General features: G+C 44.6%; 1 protein-coding gene across 2 annotated transcripts in view; it reads right to left on the minus strand.

Moving 5' to 3' along the window:
* Window positions 1-25,919, minus strand: part of ADCY2 (adenylate cyclase 2) — a 370,486-nt gene that overhangs the window by 94,813 nt on the left and 249,754 nt on the right. For both annotated transcript variants that reach the window (XM_080933614.1, XM_080933613.1), the window contains exons 5-11: window positions 14,000-14,148; window positions 9,105-9,216; window positions 7,939-8,066; window positions 6,417-6,575; window positions 5,478-5,610; window positions 4,090-4,266; window positions 1,347-1,390 (exon numbers count right to left, since the gene is read on the minus strand). In XM_080933614.1, coding sequence (XP_080789740.1) covers window positions 1,347-1,390; window positions 4,090-4,266; window positions 5,478-5,610; window positions 6,417-6,575; window positions 7,939-8,066; window positions 9,105-9,216; window positions 14,000-14,148 — 902 coding nt within the window. The remainder of the gene's footprint in view (window positions 1-1,346; window positions 1,391-4,089; window positions 4,267-5,477; window positions 5,611-6,416; window positions 6,576-7,938; window positions 8,067-9,104; window positions 9,217-13,999; window positions 14,149-25,919) is intronic.

Genomic DNA, 25,919 nt, shown 5'->3' on the forward strand with positions numbered 1-25,919 from the left:
AACACAGAGAAAAGATTTTCTCTGACATAAGAGATAAGATGATAGCATGCTTTCTTTAGACTCCTAGCCACATTCGCCCCTAACGACATGCCCTGTCCACTGTGGGCTCCCATGAAGCTTTCCCCACTGTATCTTGTACTTTGAAACTTAATTGCATGGGGGTGAATACAGATAGCAGCTGTTCCTGAGAATAGTTGCTAACACGTGTGTGAGCATCCTACCATCCCCAGGAAGGGAATGCCTCATCAAGGTAGCATAGAGGTATAAAGATACTGTATAATCTTAAGATTACCTTAATATAGTACACATTATGGAAAAAGAACAGATTTGGGAAAAAAGCAAGAGTCTTATCATCTTCCTAACACAAGAATAAAAGTACTAAATTTCAATGTTAAAATTTCACACTTACAAAAATACAAATTAGGGCTCATTACAGCCGTTACATGGAAGGGCTCTGGGAAAACAAACAGGCTTGACAGGGGTGCTTGCTTTCCTCATGGACACATTGCATACGCTATAGGAAAATATGTTGGATCTTTCATTTTCTTCCATTTTTTTTCCGATAAACCTAAAAGGCAATCTCTTTGTAGGGAAAGGAAAGTTTCCTTAACTTTTGTGCCAATAGCTTACCTTAATTATCCCAATACTTCAGTAAAGTGGAAGATAGATCAGTGTGGAGTTAAATATGTAGTGGGGCCCAGAGAGATGATTTCATCATGAAAGATGCTGCCTTTGCAGAGGACCTGGGTTCAGTTCCCAGCACCCATGTGTTAGTTTCCAACTATTTGAAACTCCCAATCCTAGGGACTCAGTCACTTTCTTTTGGCCTCTGTGGTCCAAAAAAGCATGTGGTACACATAAATACATGCACACAAACACCAACACACATAAAATTAAGCAAAAAAGATGGAGCTGTGGCTTTATCGTGGTTAGTGGCAGGAAACATAAGGACATTCTTGAAAACATCTTTCTTTTTGAGCAGGGTAGGCAGCTTGGGGGGGGTCACTTTTGGGATTCAAAACATTGATTTTAAGCATCAGTGAAAAATGCAAAACAATTCAGATTTTGAAAACTCTGTATGTCCAGTAGGAAGAGTAACTGCAAGAAAACATTTAACAGTGCAAAGCATGGAGCAGGTGGTGTTTTCCTCTTCTTTCTCTCTCTCAAGCCTAAGAACAAGACACTAATATTCTTATTTTTAGAAGCTGGGAGTAATTTGATAGGGCTCTTCACAGTAGCTGCTCTTTTGGAAGACACCTTTGAAACGGCTCTAATTGATGATAATTACTCTCAGAAATAAATAACAAGCAATATGCCTTCAAAAATTAGTCAATGACAAGCCATACCTTAAGGTGCGATTTTGAAAATTATGTTGACCCATTGGCACATCCTGCAATTAAAAACATGTAATTAGTGGTGTCAAAAACATCTTTCAGGAAGAATGTGCCAACAATTCTGAGATGGTATATATATCTTTTATCATCGTGAATATAATTTAAATAATTAAGCCATAATCTACCAGAGAAAAAGGGCTTATTATAAACATGTAAGGACAAAATGTTGGTATAAGGCTCCCAGGACTCACTGCTGATGACTTTAGGTGAAATACCTAGCAAAGGGGAGATACCACATGCAGAGACCACCTCCAGTGGAGAGGAACAGCCCCCAATGGAGGGACGGGACCACCCATCCATCTCAAAATTTTTAACCCAGAAATTTTCCTGTCCAAAGGAAAGACAAAGATAAAAAATGGAACAGAGACTGAAGGAAAGGCCAACCAGAGAACACCCTACCTAGGGATCCACCCAGTCACCAGACCCCCACACTATTGCTGATGCCAGGAAGTGCTTGCTGACAGGAGCCAGTTATGGCTGTTCACTCAGAAGCTCTGCCAGAGCTGGACCAATACAGATGTGGATGCTCACAGCCAACCACTGGACCGAGTCCAGGTAACCCAATGGAAGAGCTAGGGGAAGGACTAACGGAGCCGAAGAGGATTGCAACAGTATCAACTAACCAGACCACCTAGAGCTCCCAGGGACTAAACCACCCACCAAAGAATACACATGGAGGGAGCCATGGCTCCAGATAGGTATGTAGCAGAGGATGGTCTTATCTGACAGGAATGGCAGGGGAGGTCCTTGGTCCTGTAGAGGATTGATGCCCCAGCGTAGGGGGATGGTAGTCGGGCAGAAGTGGGTGAGTGGGTGGAGGAGCACCCTCATAGAGGCAAAGAGGAGGAGAGAGGGGAGATGGAATGGGGGTTTGTGGAGGGGTAACGGGGAGAGGGGGGTATCATTTGAAATGTAAACAAACAGAATGATTAATAAAGAAAAGTTGGTGTAATCTATAAATATTGGACATTGAGATGCTAGGCATTGCAACATAATTTGGCTTTTAAAAAGTTTAAAATCTTAAATGGTGCAGCAAATTTAGCTTCAAACAGTGGCTTGCAGAAGACTTCATCAGAGCAGTCAGAAAGTCACAATCAACTGGAAACGAATCTCAGCATCATGCAAGTGTTCAATAGTCTTTAAAACGCAGGAGGATCTATAAACACCAGTCCAAGGCCTGATTGTAAACCAAGCTCAAAGAAATGGTCCCATGGGTTAAACCTGTGAACTCAAGAGATAATGGAAGGGAAGAGGAAATGCCATATGAGCAAAGGAAGTCCAAAATGAGTAGAAGGCAAACATGTCTAACAGCGGACAGCTCACTACCTAGTAACAGCAAGAGTGTTAAAAATCAGTCGAACAAGCAAACCACGGGAACGCTTCTGTATACTTGTAGTGGAAATAAAGTAAAAGCTACAACAGTAAGTTCAAACAAATTTATGCTTCATGGTTTTTGTTTTTGTTTTTTTGTTTTTTAGAGCTAGAGTATTGATTTTAATTAGGAACTAGATACTAGAGCCTGGGGTGCCTTTTCTAAGTGCCCTAAGTGCTGAAGGCCCCAGGATGAATCAATCACTCTTGATGATTTCACACCGATTCTCAGCCTTCACAGCATCCCCAGTGTCAGCCTCCCTTGAGTGTTTCAGGCTTGCACAACCACCCATGCCCTTCCTTGTTGGGCTGAGATATGAAGATAGCATGCTGGCATGATGGGGGTTATTAGAGAGGTCATGCTTTTTAAATTTGAAGTAGCCTGATTAGCCCTTACACCTATCAACTCAATCTATCCTCATTTCCCAGCTGTGGAACCTGCGGCTGGCATGGATCCATTTCACCATCAGGTAGACGCTTCTGCGTCTCACAGCATCCAATGCTGGGCCCTTTCTCTCCCACAAATCCCTGCAGGTCCGCTCCATCATTCCACACTCACTTCCCTTGAGGGACTTGACCGCGCTCTCCTGCCCGCTCCTCTCAGTTTGACCTTCGCCTGAGACATTTATTCCCAGCCCCAGGAGGACAGACACCATTTCACTCCGGCACACTGAATTTACCTTCTTCAGGGTGCTTGTTGGCCTGAGATAACTTTATAGATCTTGTTCCTCTATGATTTCCCTCCCCAACAGAACTCTAGGCTCTGTCCCAATACTGTCTTCTGTTGACTGATTACTCGCAACCTTCTCTTGGTCTACACCTATTTTTAAATTAGGCATGTAACAGCAGTTAGTGAGAACAAGTCAGTGAATTACAGAAGGAGCGCTGTATGGGAGGGTTTGATGGGTACAAAGGAGAAAGGAAATGATTTGATTGCGTGTTGTCGAGTCTGAGGCACCGGGAAGAGGAGGGATTAAAAGCTGATTTTCACCTGACAGCCTGCCAAGCTCTTTCTTAGCCGATGAGAACCATAAAGCATTGTGTTTTATCCCAACTTCATCCTAACACAGTTACTGCCATCACACATGAAACTGGACTCCATTTCAAGACTGACACATGCTTTTAGGATTATATGAATTATTTAACTGTGTTTATTCTTCCCACTTCCTCTGGATCTATCTTCTCTGAATCTTATTGCCACTCAGGGACTCAGAGGTCACCATCACTGCTGACAAGCATGATTCTGGCTGGAAACGGCTGGTTCCCTGCTGGGGTAGGAGCTCTCAGCCCTCCCACCATGCCCATGGCTCCGAGGCAAGCGTACCGTAGTGCTGATCTTCCCATTCTCCGTGGTCATGCTGTCTCTGTGGTGCAGATGTGCAAATGGCTTGGCTGCTCCCCAGGACTCCAGGTACCGGGTCATGCGGACAGATGCTCTCATCTTGGCTCCATCGAGAGTGTGTCGAGGTCGGAAGAGATGCTGGGGACTCCGTCGCTCTCCCTTTGGAGAAGAAGCAGAACATCACAATGGGCACACTCCAACCCTCCTCTTCCCCTCCCTGCCCCAGCCTCATTTGACCAAGTGAATTGCTTTTTATCTAGACAGCAAAACTCACCTGCAACAGAAACTCAGTAAAAGCACTTGATGGTTAATGCATAATGATGTATAAAGTAAACCCTTTGGCAGAACTTAGGTTTTGGTTGGTGTTGATGGTTTTGCAACTAGGTTTGGCTGCGTTGGTCATGCTAGGTGGCCTCACACACCTGTGTTTGGTGTCCTTGGCCTGAATACATGACTCACACCATCTCTGCTTGCCACTAATGATACCCATTGCACATTTACCTCTAGGCCAGCCGTGAAGCTAATCAGAAGTGTGCCCCTAAAGGTGAACCAGGCTTCAGGGAAGCTATCACAGACAAATGCTCATGAATTTGATCTTGGTTTTGTGATCTTGGCTGATGTGACTCTAAAGCCCATCTTGCTGAATTTTGTGCCATTTACTAGTGATGCCACTTGAAGACACTTATGCAGCTGCCCAGAGATTCAGGGTCTTAAACATTTTGGCAGGGATCTGAGAGAAGTTTCCAACACTGACAGCCCCGAGTCCCCTGATTTCATCAAACAGGCAGTGTGCACATAGGAAGAGGCCATGCTTTCCTGACTGTACATATCCCAGGTGATGGGCTCTTTAGAACACAAGCGAAGCAGGTCTGGGTGGACCCTTGTTTTCACATATGCATTAGAAATGGATTGTGAGGTTTGTTTATTAATCATGGAGACTCTCCTCTCTTTTTTTCTTAGTCATCTTATCTCACTAGACTTTTATGTTTTGATGGTTTCAATAAAATATTGACTTCCTTTCCTGAACTCACGGATCTCCAGGCTGTACACACTGAGTGCCATTCCCTCGCAGTGCTATGCAGCAAAACCACAAACACAGACAGATCCCATCAGTCACCCAACCCTCATCCCTCATCCATCCCCCAGCATGCAGACAGGAGATGCCTTTAAAATGTTTTCTGAATAAACATTTGAAACATCAACTTCTACAATCAGGCCATTGATTGCATTTAAAGTGGTTTAAGGGTGAAGAGTGGTAGAGAACTATACTAATTCCAGGCTAAAAGTATTACTTGCGATAATACTTTCTCTACTCCTTCCCAGTCACAGAAATAATGAGCTAATTATAAACCTCGTACAGCAGTACTGACCTTGGGGTTGATTACAAAGTAGGTCTTCACCAAGTGCTGCTTTAAATATGGGTCCCTTATTTCCCCGTCTCCTTCCTCCACTTTGTAAGCCCCATTCAAGTGCTCCAGGGTGACCGAAGAAATGTGAACACGCCTGGAATTGAAAATGTAAACATATTAAGGAGATAAATGTAAAGAAAGGTGTTCTGCTTGTCTGTGGTTTGGGGAATAATTCTCTTCCACGTGAAGGAAAACCAGTGTGTCCTTAGAGATACTGACTTCAGTGGAAGAGTATAGACTTTCTCTGAAGAATGGCATCTAGAGGTCACAAGTGACTAATCCTTGCAGGTTCTCTGTGTGTCCAAAAACCTGCCCAGGGAGTGTGGTGCGTATCAGAGAATGTCAGATCACATTGAATTTCCCTGTGGGAATATCTGTGTAAATCCACCTCCAGGATCTGTTTGCCAAAGGGTCCCACTGGATGAAAGCACAGATTGCCTTCCCAGTGCCTGCTCCTCTGCTGCTCTGAATTACATCTTGAACACATGGGAGTCACATGACTGACAAGGAACCACAGGTGGACTCTCGGATGCTTATGGTACTTGCAGCTGCTCCACTGCTGGAGTGATGTCATGCTGTACCAAGTCATTCAATGGCAACTCAGATTAATATCCATAAACTTGCAAACAAGTCAGGGTTTATAACTTACTATGTGATATCCATAGGCTTGAATACAGGCTTATAGAATCGGGGCCCCAGCTTCTCTCTCCAAGCTTATTTCTCTATCCTTATCATAAGATTTAGGTCAAATGATTTTTCATAAGAGGTCACAGGTATCATGATACCAACACAGGTAAGAGATGTCATCGAAGACTCAGTAACCCAGACTTAATTACCTTGCTCACCTGGCATGTCTAACTAATGCACCAGCATGAAGAGAGAAATTCGAGTGTGTCTCACCCAGGGACTCCTCCAGCTTCCATGTGGTTGGCCAAAGTGACGTCATGAGACCACACATCATACTGCCACTTCTGGAGACCGATCACGCCGCAGAGCACGTTCCCAGAGTGTACTCCTACACGCATGTTGATATCAACCCCGGTAGCATCCCTCACTTTCCTAAAGAGAAGCGAAGTGATCACAGCTCAGTAGTGCCCGTTTATTCCTTTAGCTCACGGCCAAATTCCCTGTATTTTATCATCCAGAGCATGTCAGACACTTGGCAGTGCCACCATGGACCCCTCCCACTGGCAGAGGACAAGAGGAAGGGGATTCTCTCCCTGCGGCTGCAGTTGCTTAGTGTCGTTCAGGAGTAACAAAGCATTCAGGCCACTGTTTTCATGTTTCTAAGTTACATGTATGAAGAACAAAGCCGTCGGGCGTGACCTCCTGCTATGTGCTCAATTCACTTTAGGCATCACTGTGGCAGAATTAGACCCCATTTCAAATACCATTTGCAATTCTAGAGCTTTCTAAAGGGTATTGGTTATGTCATTAATAAACATATTAATGAGTGTATTTGGGAAGCTAATAACTGCAGCTTGAATGTGGATTTTAAAAAATAATCATAAGCTTAAATTTTATCAATTGAACGCATTATTTGATTAACAATTCATTTTAAGAGTTTTAGTAATATGTAATATATTGTGAAAATGAATGTAATTTAGAATGATATCTAATATTTTATGACTACTGATAATCTTTAACAGAGGTCAATGAAGAATTTCACTAAAGATAGTAATACCGGGCAATGTTGACTTATATCATTTGCCATTCATGGTATTATCACAAAACAAGCATTTAGGAAGATGATCCTCGCGCTTGGAGGCAACTGCTTGTGGGGAGACAGGAGGAAGCATGGATGAACAGCATCTCATTCTAAAGGACAGAAGATGGTCTGTTACATTACAAACCATTAGCACCTCACAGCGACCTAGAGCATGCACAATGATGGCATCAGAGGGTGTACAATTTCCAGAAAAATGAGCTACTGATGTAAGAATAAATGTCTTCCCCCAAAGGGCATCCCTTCACTAGACTTCTTGACTCATCTTATGCGCCAATAATGGAACAAATGTTGTCCCTTCATGTAGGAGAAAAGAGAACGAAGACTTGTCAGAATGTGTGAGAGTTTGGGGGCTTAAGAAATCAAACTATTTTTAATCACCTCATCAATAAAGCCCGAGACCAACAGATAACATAAAACAGGATGTAGAGCCAATGAGTAGAATTTGTTTTAATCATCATGGAAACAAATTATTAACCCAGTTTCACTGAAATCCTTGGATGATAACCATGACCCTAAACACCCGTGCCAGCCTTTCTCTGGACTGAGGCACTCATGTGCCAATAGATCCATTTCTTCATATTTATCCTTAAATGTACAGTGAGTGCCAGTACACAGAACATAGAAGCAGCAGGTGAGAATTACAACTCAGAATTGTTCTGCACTCAAACAGTATTTCTGAGTGGTACAACTTACTTTATGGCTTCGCACATATCCAGTCCCATTTTCACACAGTTCTTGGCATGGTTAGGGAGAGATATAGGGAGCCCGGAAACACAGTAATAGCAGTCTCCTAAAATTTTAATTCTCATGCATTCATTCTCCTGGAGAAAGAAATCAGAAGGCCTCATTTGCATTGAGCTCTTACAAGGATTAAGATCCAAGCAACAGCATATGATGCTGACTTAGCTCCTGTGGACGGGACACATGGAGATAGGGAATCAGAACCTGGGCCTTCCTCACTGCCCAGCAGGCACTAGCCACTCCGTCCAGAGGTGCATGTCATGGGAAGGGGAATGACAGTGGGTATACAGAAACATACAGAGGAAGATTATTCTGTAGTCTGACCACTCATGGAGAAGAAATGAGCAAAGAACTGTGGCCTCATTTGTGGACCAAACTTCTTACTACGACATTGGCAGTTGGTTAAACAGGAACTAAACCATGCAGGGTAACTCTCCTCTGCCCAGGTGACCAATACTAAGGTGTAGGGAAGGTTTGGGGGAGCTGTTCACAAAAGGTTTGGGGGAGCCGTTCACAAAAGGTTTGGGGGAGCCGTTCACAAGTCACATTAAGCTGAGAGGAAGTATTTAGTGAAAAGAGTTGACAAAAACGTTTCTCTATCCATCTTCTGCCAGGAATTCTAGACGTTTCTCTAAGTTAGGTCTAGTGTGCTCTGAGTGGCTTAAGTTCATGTCTTAGTGAAATTTCCCATACTTGACCACACAGAGGAAGGAAGAAACCCAGCTGATGTCTGTTGATGTGCCAAAAGCTCTAAGATAAAAAACAAGACAACAGCAAACAAAAGGCTGCTATAAACGGCATGTGCACACCCCAGGGATCCTTCCAGAATCCTACTAAAATGTATGAAGACAGGATGATTAAACCTTTACACGGAAGACGCCCACAAAGGCACCCCCAAAGAGCACAAGGTGGAGCGTGTCACAAAGAGACTCTCTTGAGTAGGGAATTATACATACTTATGAATTAAACGTAAAGCCATTAAAAATAGATGACAACAGGAAGTACTCACATGTTAGGGCATTGCTCTTCCTAGCCACAGTAAACAAAACTAACAGGCTTTGCAAACATCCTTGAAGGAGGGAGATGGTGGACAGTGGACGGGCTGCTATAATACCCACCTTTGCTATTTGATCGAACTTCCCAAAGAGTTCATTCAGCATGTGGACCAGTTCGCCAGGCGAGCAGTCGCTTGCAAGGCGGGTGAAGCCAACGATGTCAGCGTATAATATGCTGTGGAAACAGGTGGCGTAAAGATGAGTCTTGTTGATTCCCTATTACAACAGTGTAATATTTTTGGGAGAGTCATGTGATTTCCTGGACAGGAAATATGTAGGCATTTCACTAAATCACAATTGATATATTTTCCAAGTGCTGCATTCTTAAGGGGAGATGAGTCGGTGGGGAGAGACAAGCCGTTGCGTCATCCCAGCACTGGATCTTTATTCTTGTCTTCCCTCCATCCTCCTGGGTACCAGTGGAACTGCCCCTCTGTGAGCTGTCACATGGCCCACGTTGTACAAGCTCCTATAGTGGAGGCAGCAGATGATAAAGCCTAGTGCTGTGTGCTCCAGTTCAAAAGGGAAAAAGCACAACGAAGGAATGATCTTTTCTAAAGGAGGATGACAGTCTCACGATCCTGCATCGTTTGCTACCTGCTCAGACTTCACGAGGGGTGTTACTGTGTTAGACGAATAAGGACACAGTGAGTGTCCAAACATGACTCACGGTAAGTGGTAAGGGCTGTTTAAGGGAAAACAGCCAGGGGCTAGAAGGGCAGAGACTCATGCAGGCTGGGAGGTGAGTGCCCGGGAAGTTACTCGGTGGCCATGGCACTGTCGTTGTGCTCCCATCCGGCCAGATGAGTGGAGGCCACCATGTGTCACTACAAGATTAACCGTGGCAATGTGCTAGTGTGAGTCTCACACTCTCCCCATACAATAACATAGTCCTGATTTTCATGATGGCCTTGTAAGGAGGTCCACACCTATCCCTTCAGTTTGGACATTAACACAGCGATTGTGCTATGGTTCGAGATATGTCACGAAATAGAAATGACTGCAGCTCTATTGTCACTAAGGAAAAGCAGGATGTAAGGACTGGCAGGCCTATGGAGACGTGAACCCACATGTGTGTGGCTGGCGAAAGTACAGGGGGTGCAGTCGCTATGGGACACTAGAGTAGCTCCCGAAAACTTTAGTCCTGAAAACATCAGGATGCATTTAGAGCTGAAATCAGAGACTCAAGCAGATGTTTGTAGGTAAATGTCAAATTTGCTTCATTTCCAAGACAGGGAGTAGAAACAACCCCAAAGACCATCTGTGGATGTGTGGAAATAGAAGATTAGATCTGAGCATGCAGTGGAGTATTAGTCAGCCTTGCAAAGGAGTGGCATGTCAGGATATGCTGGACTTGCATGCCCTACGGTGACACAAAATGGCGGATGCTGCATGTTTCTACCGTGTGTTGCCTAGACTACGAAGCACCGCAGATAGCAGAATGGCCGCTGCTGGGTTGCCTGGAGCATGTGGGGGGCTGTTGTTTAATGGGTCTGGGGACCCCATGTACCATGAAGAGATAGTCATGGAGGTTGGAAAGCACCACAGAGACACTTCCTCCCATCTTCCCTTAGAAGTGGCTAAACTGTAAAACACTGGGTCAAATTTACCACAATAAAAAGAAAACTATGTGGTACCAATCGCCCTTGCCGCATTCAGATCAGGATGGGAGGCTATAGCCCACGCTATGGCTTTATCCAGGGGACAGATGTGCTCTTCTGTTGGGGGAACAGGAACACAAGGGACTTGTGCCGGCTTCTGGAAAGGCTGGCCTTCCCCTGTTCTCACAATCTCTCAAAGCTCTCCTACTTCCCTCTGTGATCCCTTTAGAGGCCGAGATGGCCAAGGCTGAGCCATGTTCTAAGAGAAAGGATCCGATTTGCTCACTCAGAGGAAGAACACCTGGAAGAACACTAGAAACGGATTACGTGAGGGAGGTGATGCTATTTCCTTTCTGTCCACAGCATCCACAACTTTTCTCTTGATTAAAACCTGGACTGGGTAAAGCACCCCCATGGAGGCAGGGAGTAGACATCATCCGAGGTGGCTTGGAGCTTATTTTGCAGCAGAGAAATGGAAAGAGTAAGCAGCCTGAGGAAAGTTTGTGCCAGGAAGCAATGGAGAGACATGGTCCTGTATGGAAGGAAAACCAACCACATTGTGGCTGATTAGATGCTGGCAGGGAGCAGCTAGGGAAATACATTGAGCTGAGGAGTAATTCCTGGGTGAGCTGTGTTTCAGAATCCAGGTTCACACAGCTTGCACAGGAATGAGACCACTCCAGCTCTGACACTTTCGCTGTTACCCTAAGTCACCCACGAGGTGAATAAGCGCAGGATGCTGTGTTGAGTTCCATGTCTTATGGTCAAGTACCAGAGAGTGGGAGAGCACAGGGGAGCCACAGGAATGACAACAGAACTCATTGGAGAAGATAAAGCCAGGAGAGAGAAGGAAGCATCAAGATTGTGGAAGACGAAGACAGACATGCTCTCTGAGTGGGGGTGCGCGGTTAGTGACTGGACACCTGCCTGGTCAGTGCACAAAGGATGCAGAGGAATCACACAGGAGGACAGGAGGAGCCAGAGGAGTCAGTTAAAATTAGGTCTATGGCTTGGAGGGGGTTATTACCAAAGGTGGCAACCTGAGGACAAGGAAAACAAACCAGGGTATAGAGAAATCTTCTAGGTCCTGAACTATGAAAGAAAGAGGTGGTTTCAGATGGGATGGTACATAAGGTTAAGCAAAAACAACAACAACAACAAAAGAAAAACAAAAAACCCAACAAAGAAACAAAAACAAAAACAAGAACAACAAAATCCCCCCCCCCCAAACCAAAACCTTTCGTTTTAGTTTTGCTTTCCTTTTTCAAATGTTGCGTCTCTGAATGGTTATGCAAGGAAGCTCTGGAGAAAGGCAATCAAGAGTCAGAAGGCAGCCAACAGTTGCTATCTTCCTACCGAAAAAAGCATTATTTTTATTAGTGCTAGTAAGTGTTGATTAGTAGAGAAACTCCATGTCGAGTAGAGGTCAAAGCAGAACTGGGAGGTAACAGTTAATTTTTCTGGCTTTGCCTAGATACCCAGCAAACAGATTCCTTGTACCGGCAGTCACCATGTTGTGAGGACATCAGTTCAGGAAGCTGATTGTGGAGGACTAGAAGCTTAAGCTTCTATCTAATAACCCACGTGAACCATCCAAGGAGTACAGCATAGAAAGCAGGTCCCTGGAGAGCTACAAACACCCGGCCTGTATTTTCACAGCACGGCCGAAGCCCTAAACATCTGGATGAACATCCCTCAAATTTCTAGCCCACAGACGCGGCGAGATGCTTATGTCTGTAATAGGCCACTAAATTTGGGGTGACCTGCTATACAGAAATTGACAGCTAAAATGGGTGCTTTACAGGCTTCATCGACCTTGCTTGTGATTGCCACGTTGTCCATAAAGATGTCCAAGGACTGCCTACACAAGCCACCTTTTTCCTCACAGGCTTTGGTTACCCAGTAAGTAGCTTGAAATTAGCCCCTGCAACGGGAAGGGACTGTGGCAGCCTGCAATAAAATGTTGGAAAGAGGAATCGTTGGAACAGCATCCCCCAATACCAGAAATGAATTCTCTTATTTTTTTTTAACTTTATAGATGAAATGCTTACACAGCCAACAGCAAACAGAGCTTTTAAATAGTTTTATTGCTTAATGTGCCATAACTTTCTTCAAATAGGCTTAGTTTCCCCATCCAATGTCTCTTCTTTGGTTCTTGTCCAGTAGAATGGGTTTCTTATTGCTCACGTATTTGTGTGGATGCCTGCATCACTGGCTCTGTGCACCTCTTTGTAAGATCTGATGCCTAATGAGCTACGAATCCAGGTTTCTGTAAAGTGAGTGCTTCATTCTGGAGTTTCGAAATTTTTATTTAAAACAGCTGGCCTAGGAGACAGTAGCCTGTGATGAGAGCCCAGATTTGGAGAACAGACTGGGGCCCAGTTCTAGCAGATGTTCAACAGACTGTGGCTGAGAGCCAAGATTTGGGGAATAGGCTCGGGCTCACTTCTAGCAGATGCTCAATTAAATGTATCTGTGGTGTCGGGCATTCTGAAGTACGACTCAAGAATCTTCCCTGACAACTAAAGAACAACAGATGCAGCCACGTATATTTGCAGAGGATCATGGGGATTGCCAGTGTAAACAGAAAGCCGTCCAGCAACAGTGAAACGATGAGAGAGCAAGCTCCCGGCAGAAGTACTTGGGCCAGGTAGGACGTGAGAGGAATACCAGCTATGTGGGTGGCTTAGGGGACAGGGATACAGGAACGAGTCTCCTTTCCAGCCTGAAGTGAAGGGCCTCACAGCTCCTCTTCTGTGTTCAGGGTGATGGAGGCTTCATACATCTTTCTTCTTGGCTAAATTCCCACAGTCTTAGCTTTCTGGCTTCCCAGCACTAGAATTCTAGCAGTGACTCCCTGTGGAATTTCTATTACAATGTTTGTCTTGACAAAGTAATTACTGTCACAAGAAATACAACCCCCCCATGGCCTTTGCCTCTGGTTTGTCTGACTTTGAAACATAGTATCACAGCTTCCCTTGAATGCAGGGCTTTATGGAGGTCCTGTTTCCAAGAAACCCATCCAGAAGGGTTGGCTACTATGTCCGAAAAGCTCATCGCCACTCCTTCTAATTATACAGCACTCTGACTGTGGGGGTCCTCAGAAAAAGACCCCACAATCTATTTCTTTTTTCTTTGTTCCTATCAGGTACAAGCAGCAAGCCCAAAAACTACATCTCAACCCAGTGAGTGAAGTCTACCAGATTACATCATGTTAATATGAAGGTTCCAAGAGGTATCAGAAGGGTAGGAGGTGCGAGCCCCACTCTACCACCAGTGGATGGGTAGCTAAGGGAGGATGTGACTCCCCAGGAAAATACACTGATCCAGTGCTGTGGACTGCATGGGGCACCATACCTCACGTTGGTGTGCCGTTTGACGTACAGGTTGTGGAAGTTGTTTGTGTTTTCCATCTGTCCTGCCTTGGGGCCCTGCAGCCTCTGGATGATTTCGGCCTTCATCTCCATGGCGATGTGAGCTGGCAGCAAGGAGAGCAGAAGCCGTTCCTGCAGGGAGGGGAGGAAGTGGTGATATGTTTCAAATGGGTATGGGAAAGGCTGCATGATTAGGAAGGTCAGGCCATGGTGTTATATCCTTATTTATTGAGTTCTAAATGAGAGTACTTCACCTGGGTAAGAAAAGAAGGTATAGTTATTTCCCCAAGGATATTATTCATCCATTTTGATTCTGAAGCAGGAACGCAGGAGTAATATTAAAAATCCAAAATACCAACCAACAATGTGAGATAAAGAAGCATTCCTTTCGCCTTCTCGTTTGTGTGTGTGATAAAACACAGACTTTATTGCACTTGGGAAAGGCAGGTAATATTCCTCACTCCCTAAAAGAGGAAGCTAAATATTTTCCAATATTTCATTTCCTCTACGATAAACACCCACCATCCTCCAGCGATTATAAACTGTTTCAGAAATGAAGTTGAAACTGTGAGCCCCTGCTAAGCGCTAAGCGTCGTCCGTGAGAAAGACACCTCAACACATGAGCTTCCTGTGTTTTTGGTTTCTGTATCTGTGAACCCAGTGGCAGTGAACGCCAGCAGGCTATCCAGGGCTTAACTTCTGCACAGACCTATTCTAGTTAGAATGGCATTTCCTGCACCCTGGAAGGAAAAACTATTTTGGGGAAAAGAATCACAGGAGGGCAATCTCAGAAAGCTTAAAGTGAAAATAGAATAATTTACATGTTCATCCACTGAGTTTAAGGCAATCAGTAGCGCCCCACCCCATGTTTGATTCAGCTCCTCAGTATGGCTCTTATAGCTGATGATTTTTTTTTTTTTTTTTTGGTATCTTGAGGGTTGCAGGGTGGACCCTCTGCTCCTGGTGAACAGGACCTGATAATAATGGTGTTGGATCTTAATAAAAGTGAATTTCAGTAAAAGTCTGAGTTCAGGATGCATGAATTTTCTTCAAATTTGCTTTTATTCACTATGAAAGGCCCAATATTAGAAGCTTTGCTCACTGCTCAAGACTCCTCCATCTATTCCCTGTGCAGTCACTGTGGCCTGTGACTTTCCACAATTCCTCTGGTCTCAGACTCTGAGCTCCTGTGCCATTGCTTCTGTTCCCAAGTATCTTCAGAGGGTCTCAGGATAGCTTGAGTTATCACACTGGCAATGCCTCCCCAACCCCAGTCCCTCATCTTCCTTTTGAGACCACCTCCAAACTCAGATCCTCATCTGGGGCCCCCTTAGCACTGCCTTCTCTTTGCATTCTATAACCAAGTGTGCTGTACCCCAAAGCCAGTCCTTCCTGGGGACACAGGCTCTATGAGTAAAAACAGAGAATCAAACAGTGATTTTCTTTCCCACTCCAAGCCTTATTTAACAACCAAATGTAAGTTATAATATCTATTTTAAATCCAAAAGGTAAACAAATGACCAATTTTTTATTTTTTTTAAATTGGATATTCTCTGTATTTACATTTCAAATGTTATCTCCTTTTCCCCTATTCTCCCTTCCCCTCCTCTTGCTTCCATGAAGTTGCTCCCTTTCCCAACCACCCTCTCCCACCTCAGTGCCTGGGCATTCCCCTACACTGGGACATAGAGCCTTCACTGGACAAAAGGCCTCTCCTCCCTTTGATGCCAGACAATGCTGACTTCTGCTACATATGCAACTGTAACCATGGGTCTCTCCATGTGTGCTCATTGGTTGATGTTTTAGTCCCTGGGAGCTCTGGAGAGTTTGGTTGATCCTTTAGCAGGGCTGAGCCACAGGTGGTCCCATCATGCACCTGCAGAGGGAGCACTCATCCAACACTGCCCTGCAACACAAAAGAGCTGGGGTTGTGAAAAGGAGCTACCAGTACCCCCCCCCCCCCCATGCAGCCAGGGCCATTCTGCACACCTGAGAGAAGGGACCTCATCCACTGATTACCATCGCCAGCATGTCCCTGGAGGTATGCATGGGTCCCTTGCAAAGGTTACTTTATACCGGTTAGTTAAAGCACACCACCCTGAATACTTACTACTTGAAGTCTTGTTTTGTGTTTATCTGGCTACCATTTTAACCTGCTTCCAACAGAGAGCAACAGTTTACGGCATGAGCACCTCTGAGCTGGGGGAGGATGTGAGTCCCAGCCTGTTTGCTGCCATTAACAGATGGCAGGGCAACCGGAGCCCCAATTTCACCATGTAGAAACAAGTTCTGCTGTACCAGGAGGCCGGTCCCTGTCCATGCAGGATTTGGGCTCTTCCTAGAACTGTGTTGGGCTCTTTGTAGAAGTTACACTTTCCCTTTCTGGAGACAACTATGTCCTCACATACTCAAGAATGGATGTTCCCAGTGACCCATCTCAACTAGCCAGGCTCACGTCCCATCTCCCCTAGTTTCCACAACCCCTTCAAATAGTGCTACCAGTCAGGAGGTCACAACAAGCCTCTGAGTGAGATTTAGATTCGAACCATAATATCGCTTTTGCCCAACTTATTGAAGCAACTACAGAAGTACAGGAAGGACAAGGAAGGGCTGCTGTGGAAGCAGTGGCCAGATAATCAGTCTGTGGGGAAGCTGGGTTCGTATTTATGATTATTATGACAAAACACCATGACCAAAAGTGACATGGGGAAGAACAGGTTTTGTTGAGCAGAGTAGGCTTGCTTACTTCACAATATAGAGAACTGGTCTACCCTGTTCAAGTTAAAATCTACACTTCAGGAAATCACAACTTCCTGTCAGTAAATAGTAAGTCTCTCCCTTGTGAGTATAACTTATTTTCTTATCAAAAACTATGATTAACACAATCTCATTCCAGTTTACCTATTTTGACAATGGGGTTTTGGAAAAATGGAATTGCTGTGGCTCAGAGAGAACCTATCATCAACACAGAATCTAAATTTCCCACTTGCTGTGACGTGTAAGGAGATGACCAGAAAGCTTTTCAGAGAGCACACTGTAAAGACAGGTGGGAAGAACGGAATTACCACTCGTACACCATCGCTCTCCAGCCAAATGAAGTTAGAGAAGAAACTACTCATCAAGTCAAATTGTAAGTTACGTCTACAGTTGCTGACGACAGTCAATTGGCATTTCTAAGCTTGAACTGTTTACCATCAACTGTCAATTCAGTTCTCCAAAATAGAGCCTTTGGGGAATTGGGAACCACTCATCAGGTGGATAAATGTTCAGTTCTTACTGGGAGGGGGACCTCGGAGTTCCCTGGGGAAGGCCACAGCTGTGTGCTCTAGAGCAGGGACAAAGGATGCTTGAGCTGCAGCATGCAGGGAAGGGTGGCAGGCAGGTCTTGGGTGGGACCGTGCACAGAGTCTGGGCCTCACGGAACTCAGCAGCATGGAGGACTCTTCGCATATCACCGAGACCTCAGTCAGCACAGAGTCAATCGATGCAATGCTCCAGACAGAAGCTATTCTGATGACTCATCTCTCAAGGTCACCTATCCAAAGACCATAAACAAGCTGTGACAGCTAGTCAGCCCTGTGGGAAAACGTGTGAGGACTGACCACACTCTTGGACAATAAAATCCAGAGCATAATGTCTGGGTTGCCAAGTAGGCCAGGACACTAGGTTCTGGAATTCCCCTGGGAGAAACCTGAGTAGAGTGAGAGGGCTGCCCACGCTGTTCTTGCTGGGAAATGGACAGAGAAGAGTGCTGGTGTTTTGTGGGCTCACTCCTTTGTGCTCAATCTGATACTTCAGCCTAAGGGATGGTGCCCCTCGCCATCACATCTGAGTCTCTTTACTCCCATTAACCCAATTTAGGAACTTAACAGCCACACCAGTGTCTATTATGGGATTCTATACTCTGCAGTTTAGCAATAGAAATTAACCACAACACTACTGCTCTTTCTATACATAGCATCTGGGGCCAGCGGGGCTCACTATGCTTTTTCCTGCATCCTCTTGAAGACCATTGGTATGATAGACAGAGAGTTTATAAGATATGCATGGTTGGGAACCTATGCATGGTATAGAATGCTAACCCACCTATGCCCAACAGGTATAGGTGAGAGAGTCTGATTCTTAGTGATCACTTTGATTTAGGGACAATTCCATCATGCTATACTCTAGCTATAGAAATGCTTAGGACACTAAAGAAAAGGTGTGCACAATGATCTATGCCATTTAGACATAACATTTTTATACAGCTGTTCTGACTTGGTAGATTTTATGTACATAGTCATGTAGGTAAACTCTCCCCTGTAAGTGTGATATCAAGGTGAAAATTCTGGAATGCACCTCTCTGAGATTCTGGTTTTTCTCTTTCCCTCACTTATAGCAGAAGTTGAAACTCATCAAAGTTGCCAGTCTCTGAGGAACTCACAGCCTCCTAGTGACCTTGAAATTCAGCTTTAGTAAGCTTGTGGATCCCATCAAGCAGTGTATTGATCTTTATTTCTTCCACCACTCTAAAAAGCAAGAATCGTTTCTCAAAGATTTGCTCCAACTAAAAGTCGTGGGTATTTAGCCAGTCCTACCTGATTTCAGGTGTCATATACTACATTTGGATTTTTAGTAACTATATTCTCTCAGCAAGTGTTAATTAAAACAAAGCAACAGGATGGACAATAACTTTAATTCCTCTACTGAAGTGTTACTTCATAAAAGAGAGAGGGAAACTTGTAAGTCCTAGGAAGTAAGGGCTCAGAAAGGAAACAAAACTCCAAAATTTGCAAGGCGCTGGCTCAAGGCTACATAAGCAACATTAATAGCTAAGGGAAAGAGAATCTCCCAGAGGCCCAGCTGACTGCAAGTTGGGCAGGGAGCTGCAAGGATATAGCTTGTTTTAGTCATCAAGAGGTTGGTGCTTCCATTAAACCAGGTACACTGAAATTATTAGATGAGAAAGTAGGGCAAACCTTAGAACACATAGGCACAGGAGAAAATTTCCTGAACAGAACACCAATGGCTCATGCTCTAAGATCAAATATCAACAAATGGGACTTAATGAGATTGCAAAGTTTCTGCAAGGCTAAGGACACTGTCAAGAATACAAAACAGCAGCCAATAGATGGAGAAAGGATCTTTACCAACCCCACATTAGATAGAGGCCTAATATCCAAGGTATACAAAGAACTCAAGAAGTTAGACACCAGAGAATCAAACAACCCTATTAAAAAATAGCATACAGAGCTAAACAAAAAGTTCTCAATTGAGGAATATCGAATGGCCAAGAAGGATCTAAGGAAGTGCTCAACATCATTAGCCATCAGGGAAATGCAAATCAAAACAACCCTGAGACTCCACCTCACACCAGTCAGAATGGCTAAGATCAAAGAATGGCAGATGTTAGCGATGATGAGGAGAAAGAGGAACACTTCTCCACTGTTGGTGGGGTTGTAAACTAGTCAAACCACTATGGAAATCAGTCTGGTGGTTCCTCAGCAAATTGGACATAGTACTACCTCAAGACCCAGTTATTCCACTTCTGGGCATATACCCCAGAGAAGCTCCAACATACAACAAAGATACATGCACCACAATGTTCATAGCAGCCCTATTTATAATAGCCAGAAGCTGGAAAGAACCCAGATGTTCTTCAGTAGATGAATGAATACAAAAATTGTGGTCATTTACACAATGGAGTACTACTCAGCTATCAGAAACAATGACTTTATGAAATTCTTAAGAAAATGGGTACATCTAGAGAATATAATCCTGAGTGAGATAACCCAGTCACAAAAGAACAGACATAATATGCAGTCACTGATAATTGGATACTAACCCCAGACAGCTCTGAACACCCCAGAAACAACTTAAAGACTATATGAAGTTCAAGAAAAAACAAAGGCCAAAAGAAAGAAAGAAAGAAAATGAAAAACCATTATGCTTAATCTTTACACACCAAGAAGACTCTGACTATTTCCAGGTTCCATCTTATTTTACATGTACTTTATGCTCATTGTAACTAGTAAGATTTTAATGCACACTATCAAACCTTTTAAAAAACCAAGTACTGACAAAAATATATTTGTATACTTTTATGCAAAAATGCTCAAAATCTGTACATTTATTTGTGTTTTTTAAAATAAAGTTGTTCAGTTTAATAAATAAATAAATAAATAAATAAATAAAGCAAAAAAAAAAAAAAAGAGGTTGGTGTTTCTATGATACATCTGCCTTTGAGTCACCCATACTCCTCTAAAGCCTCACCCAGGTTCCTGTAAGTAACTCCAATAAACTCACTAGTTCCCTAAGATACACTTAGGAGAAATCATTTATCTGTTATGTTATCAGTACTGTGTTTGAGGTGAACAGATAATTCTTCAAACCTCCCCAGGAAAAGTCATACAATCGTGCCATAGGCCCACCTTGACCTCCATCATTCAGAATGTGGACAGCACATTGCAGCCACTGTGCACTCAGGAGAGCACCAGGAAAAGCACAGAAAGGGACCACCAGCATCTTACAGTAGGGTACACTGCTGTTCTCCTGTGAGACTAGTGCTTGTTTTTGCCTCCTTAGGAGGCTCAGATTCTTGTCTGTAGTGGGCCACCCTGCTGAGTCTGGGGCAACAAAGCCAGTGAAATAGCAGACCAAAATGAAGCTCAGCAGGAGACAAGTGTCAGTACTAACCACTGTCTTTAAAATGTCTCTGAGGGTAGGGGAGACAACTCAGAGGCTAAACTACTTCCCACATAAGCGTGAGGGTCACAGTTCAGACCCCAAGAACCCACGTGAAAGTCAGGATGGAGGGCAGCTCTCTGTGGGTCTACAGTGCTTAAGGCAGAGACAAGGGATCTCTGAACCTGGCTAGCCAGACAGGCATAAATGGCAAGCCCCATGTTCACCAAGAGACCCTGCCTCAAAGTGTTAGGGGAGAAGAGATGAAGGAAGATACTGGATACCAACCTCGAGCTCTCAAACACATGTGCACTGGCACTCCCACATGCATTCACACATAAGTGAACACACATGTGAACTCACACACACACGTACACACAATGCTCAAAACAGTGTGTGAACTATGAATCTGCTCAGCAGATATCTGCAATTGTTGATTGAAGAAAAGACCACAGTTTTCACAGAAGCCAGACAACCCTGTAGCTCCTAGTGAATTTCTAGTCCAGATTTCTTGAGGCCAGATTCAAGAGTCTTTCCTCCCTTCAACAACATTTATGGAGGCTTTCCACGGACCACTTACAGGGCCAAGAGATTTGTAAGCCTTACCCCCACTTAATTCTCCCCACAGCCCAGTGAAGAAGACAGTGATGTCCGACCCATGTCCAGCAAGAGGAGAATGAAGAGCTGGTACGTCGTCACAACCTACTCTCTGAATGTTAGTGGATTCTAACCAGTATCCAGAAAATAACAGCAGCAGGACCGGGCACAGGAGTGGCTGGCCCACTTAGAGACCTGACTGCCCCATGCAAGAGCTTTGGGTGTGGTGGATTCTCTATTTTCAGTGGGAGATGGAACTTTCCGTAAAGCATGGTGGAGTCGGAGGCTGAAATACTACACTGAGCAAAGCTGTTTCTGAGTGAGCACCAGCAGCTTCAGGTCCATCTCAGTCTCCAGTTGTCTCCTAGCTCAGGCTAGCAGCCCTTCCGTGCTGAGGCTGCACCGTCCTTAACGTAAACTGGTTCTGGAACATCATGTTGTACTGAGTATGAACATCTGTCACTTTCCAGTCAATGTGAGATAAGACCTTTGCGTGCAGAGCACAACACCAGATGGTTTCCTTGGGAAGAATGAAGTTCCGGAGGAGAGAGTTTCATGCTCCACTCATGAGCTCACGGATGGCGGCTGACGCACGTTCATACCGATGCAGAACCGAGTTGCTGGTTGTAGAGGTGATCAGGGCCTCTTCAGCACTGAGGCGCGTCTCCAAATCTTCACTCATCTGTGCCTGTAGATGGGGCCTCATGCCATACTCCTGAGACAGCCAAGTAGGGAACAGCCTTCCAATGCTGCATCTGTTCTCAGGGAGCAGGATTTAGTGTTGCACCTGTCCTCAGGGAGCAGGATTTAGTGTTGCACACATCCTCAGGGAGCAGCTTCCATTGCTGCGCCTGTCCACAGGAACCAGCCTTCAGTGCTGACCTCCAACACAGGCTCTCCCTGTGGGCATTAAATGGATCTTTCACTTTGGCACTATAGCATGTTTTTCAGGGGAAGAGTAGCAAATAGGAAAAGAGGGGCTGCAAATGTGTGGGGAGTTAACCTGTGCCAATCAGGCTGGGTCTTGTGACTCCTCAGACACAAGCAACAACTCACGGGCAGATCCATCACAGCCAAAATCCATAAAGGGGCAAGCTGCATTTCTCAGGTTTTATTTAGGGCTATTCTACCGAAGTCTGTCTGAATACACACACTGACCTGTTATTTGCATGGTTCATGCACACGGTATTTTTCACGTTTTATAGATCTGTCTTTAGAAAACACGCTGTCATAATCAGACCACAGGTGACTCTCAGAAACAGTACATCTAAGTTTCACTAATTGCTTTGTCTTTGGAGAGAATCACAGCAATATATTAGCTCAAAAGAGCAATGCTTGCTCAGGTCTCACAACACCCCCTTTCCTGACAGGGAAAAGAAAGGATAGCTCAGAGCTCACAGAATTTGAGAAGTGGGGCATCCTGGGGTGGATTCCCCGTAGATGAAAAGACTCAAGTTCAGATCAAACAGATAATGCCGAGGGGATTTGATTTGACGAATCTCACCATCTGCTGCTGAGAGTACAATTTCTGGATGCTACAGATAGGAATAAAGGGTCATTAAGGTGACATTCCACCTGACTAAGAGAAAAGAATCTCTGACCAGAGTTGATACCTACCTAACATCCCAGTTGGCCTGTGACAATCACTGGTCAAGGAATGACCCCTAGGAAGGTGGGTTCACCTTAAGCTTTGTTAATGAGAAGGGTGGGATAATTAGTCCTTGAATGAAATATTGATCTTTTCCTTCCCAGAAGAGCAGACTCTGTGCTTTCACTTAGGGGCCCAACTGTGAGGGTTTAAGTTGGCCTTCTCTTTTCTCAGCATGCTTTCCTCAACAGTTTGCGTTTCCCCAACATCCTGGGCTGTCTGACTCCCCTGGCACATGTCCGACCTTCATGCCGACTTAAATGGCACAGAGTTTTTCTTCTTTCCTCGGCATCGCCAAGGCTTTCACAGCTGCGTACCCTGAAGTTTTCCTGTAAAGGCTAATTACATTGTCTTTTACTTTCTTTTGATTCCACTCTTGAGTTATTTTCTTCAGGAGACTAAGAAGACCCCAAGAGGGGACCCTGATGTCTTCTGTATCACCTGGCAAGTAGAAGGGAGATGTTACACCCCAGTCACGTTAACACCGATGAAACAAATTCAGGTCCAAAAGAAAACAATTACCTGATAGACTGTGAGCTGATTCTGGCTGGGCACCAGCTCTGGATGCCTCTCATGCCTCGTAAAATACACATGCCCAGTATGTTCTAAGACATGGAGTTCAGTATGACCTCACCTCTCCTTTTTCTTCCATTCAGATCTTCTGTGTCACATGCTACCTAAGTCTGCTGTGGAGGGCGTTCTTCCTCTGGGACCAGGATGACTGACACCTTCATGTTCCCACCTACCTTCCTTGGAGAAGGCTATTTTAAAACAATCTTTCAGACAAGCTTATGATGCCTTTATTCCCTCATTCTACAGTTTTTTTTTTTTTATGCCTAACTTCTTTGGGACCCTGTACTCACCCTAGCAATGGTCATTAAATCCACTGCCATCATATATTTCTATCTGGTATACATCTGTTCAGACTGTGTATTGTCAACATTGTGTGCCCCAGAGCTTGACAAGTGCTCGAGAGACAGTGTTTGCTGAATGAATCCAGCAAAGAGTGCATGAATGACGGACCAAAGGCCTTGTGACACTTTGAACCGATTCTTCAGTGTACTCCTTACATTGTCTAATTCTGCAGTGGCAGATTTTAGGAGAAAGTTCTGGCCTATGCTCTGTTCCTTCGCGAGGAGGCAGCGTGTAATGTAGAGCACCTTGTTGACCCTCAGAGTCTTTGAGGGTTGAGGGCCATTGAAGGAAATTTCTGCCTTTGGTTCTGGGCTTTTGCTGTCAAGTGTCAGGAGAAGATGAAAAGACGTTCTTAAATATGTCAACACAATTGAAATACATTCTGGACTTCATTGCTGGTCATTCTTGAAACCATCTGATTTTCTCTAAAGAAGAAATCGTAGAGGACATACTTTGTACATGTATGATATAAGCATATGCATGTATGAGCATATTAATATTCACACGTTAAAAAATTTTGTTGCCTGTTATATTAGTTGCTAGGGATGCACAGATTCTTGCTGAACTGTAGATTTAAAATTCTTTTAAACATCTCCCTGATGGGCTGCTTATTTCTGATGTCTCCGGAGCTGAAGAAGTAGCACCAGCCCTGTTGTTTTCTGTAGGTCCAAGCCCAAATGCTCATGTAAACCACTCGGGCCAAGGCTCCGCCTGTGGCAGACTCCAGATGCTGACATGATAGAGTGAGCACAGCCCAGGATGCCGTGTAGAGGGTTGGAGCCGAGAAGGAGTAATGTACAAACAGAAGCCTGCCAAAGCAAAACGAAGGCGAATTTCCTGCCAGGAATTCAGATCAGCCTTGAAATGGGAGACATGACTAGTGAGAAAATTCAATTAAAAACTGTATTTATTGATTACTTTGAATAACTACATTAGCATAATGTAGAAACTTGGTGCTTCTCTTGCCCAGCAAAATATCTATCAATCAGCACAAAGGTTTTAAAAGGACTGATTGGATGTGTGCTTAGGTGAAATAAGATATAATGTTGACTCCTATGTGGTTTCTGAGGGAGAAGTGTGTGAGTTTCACACGATGCGCCACCCTGGCCTAGCATAAGCCCGTTTTCATTTGGGATGTGTTTTCATCAGTTATTGCTGCAAAAGTAACCACATAAAAATAGGTTAGAAAACACTGGGACCTTCATCCTCGTGAGGTGTGGGGCAGTGATTTGGTGGCAGCTAAACCAGACAACTGGGTTCAGTCAAAGTCCTGGCCATCCCCTTGGCTCTAGTTAGCAGTGTGTGTGGCAGTTGCTTCAGGCGATCTTAGACACATGGGTTCTGTTTTCCACATGTCCGTCCCTAAGCCATTGCAGGCCTCTCAGGAGTGAGGAGGTGGCTGGTGTATCCCCATGTGGCTTGGGCTGAAGAACTGTCACTTACCATTTGTCAAAGCAAGTCGGTCCTGAGCTCTCGAGGATTCGAGAGTGTAAAAGAATCTGGCCACATCATTAGACTCTCTCCATATTGCATTCTTCCAATAGTCAGGGCCCCAAATGTAGGTGGTGCCAAGGGTGGTGGTTTCTGCAGTTTTACTTCATGAACGATCCCAGGAACTCAGAGACTACAGCTTTAAGTGTTGTCTGAGTTGCTTTGGGCCCCAACTTGATTCTGGGAGTTCCTCCTGTTTCTAACTCTGTGCTCAGAGATTCATCTGAACTTTCCTCTGAACCCTTGCTCTGGGAGGAGCTTATGCTGTGCAGGACAAGACAGAGAAGGGCTGGGTCTCCTAGGAGCCCTTCTCTGTCTTATTCTGTTAATTACTGTCACTCTCCTGCAGATACGTCCGGCAAGTCGTTCTTTTAGAAAGTGGGATAGAGAGTAAAATGTACAGCTGCCCACAGACACAGCGACTCACTTTACGTTCATTATAAGATTATGTAGGAGCCTGGCCCAACTGCCAGCCGGAAAGGCGGCTCGAACAGGCTGAGCAACTGGTGAGTGGGAGACCTAGGCTGCGGGGGAGCAGAGGGATCTCTGCGGAGTGCACACGGAAAGGGCACCCCCTGCCCTGACCTGC

The sequence above is a fragment of the Micromys minutus genome (genome assembly GCF_963924665.1).
Source record: "Micromys minutus genome assembly, chromosome: 20".
In the NCBI taxonomy this organism is placed as follows: Eukaryota; Metazoa; Chordata; class Mammalia; order Rodentia; family Muridae; genus Micromys; species Micromys minutus.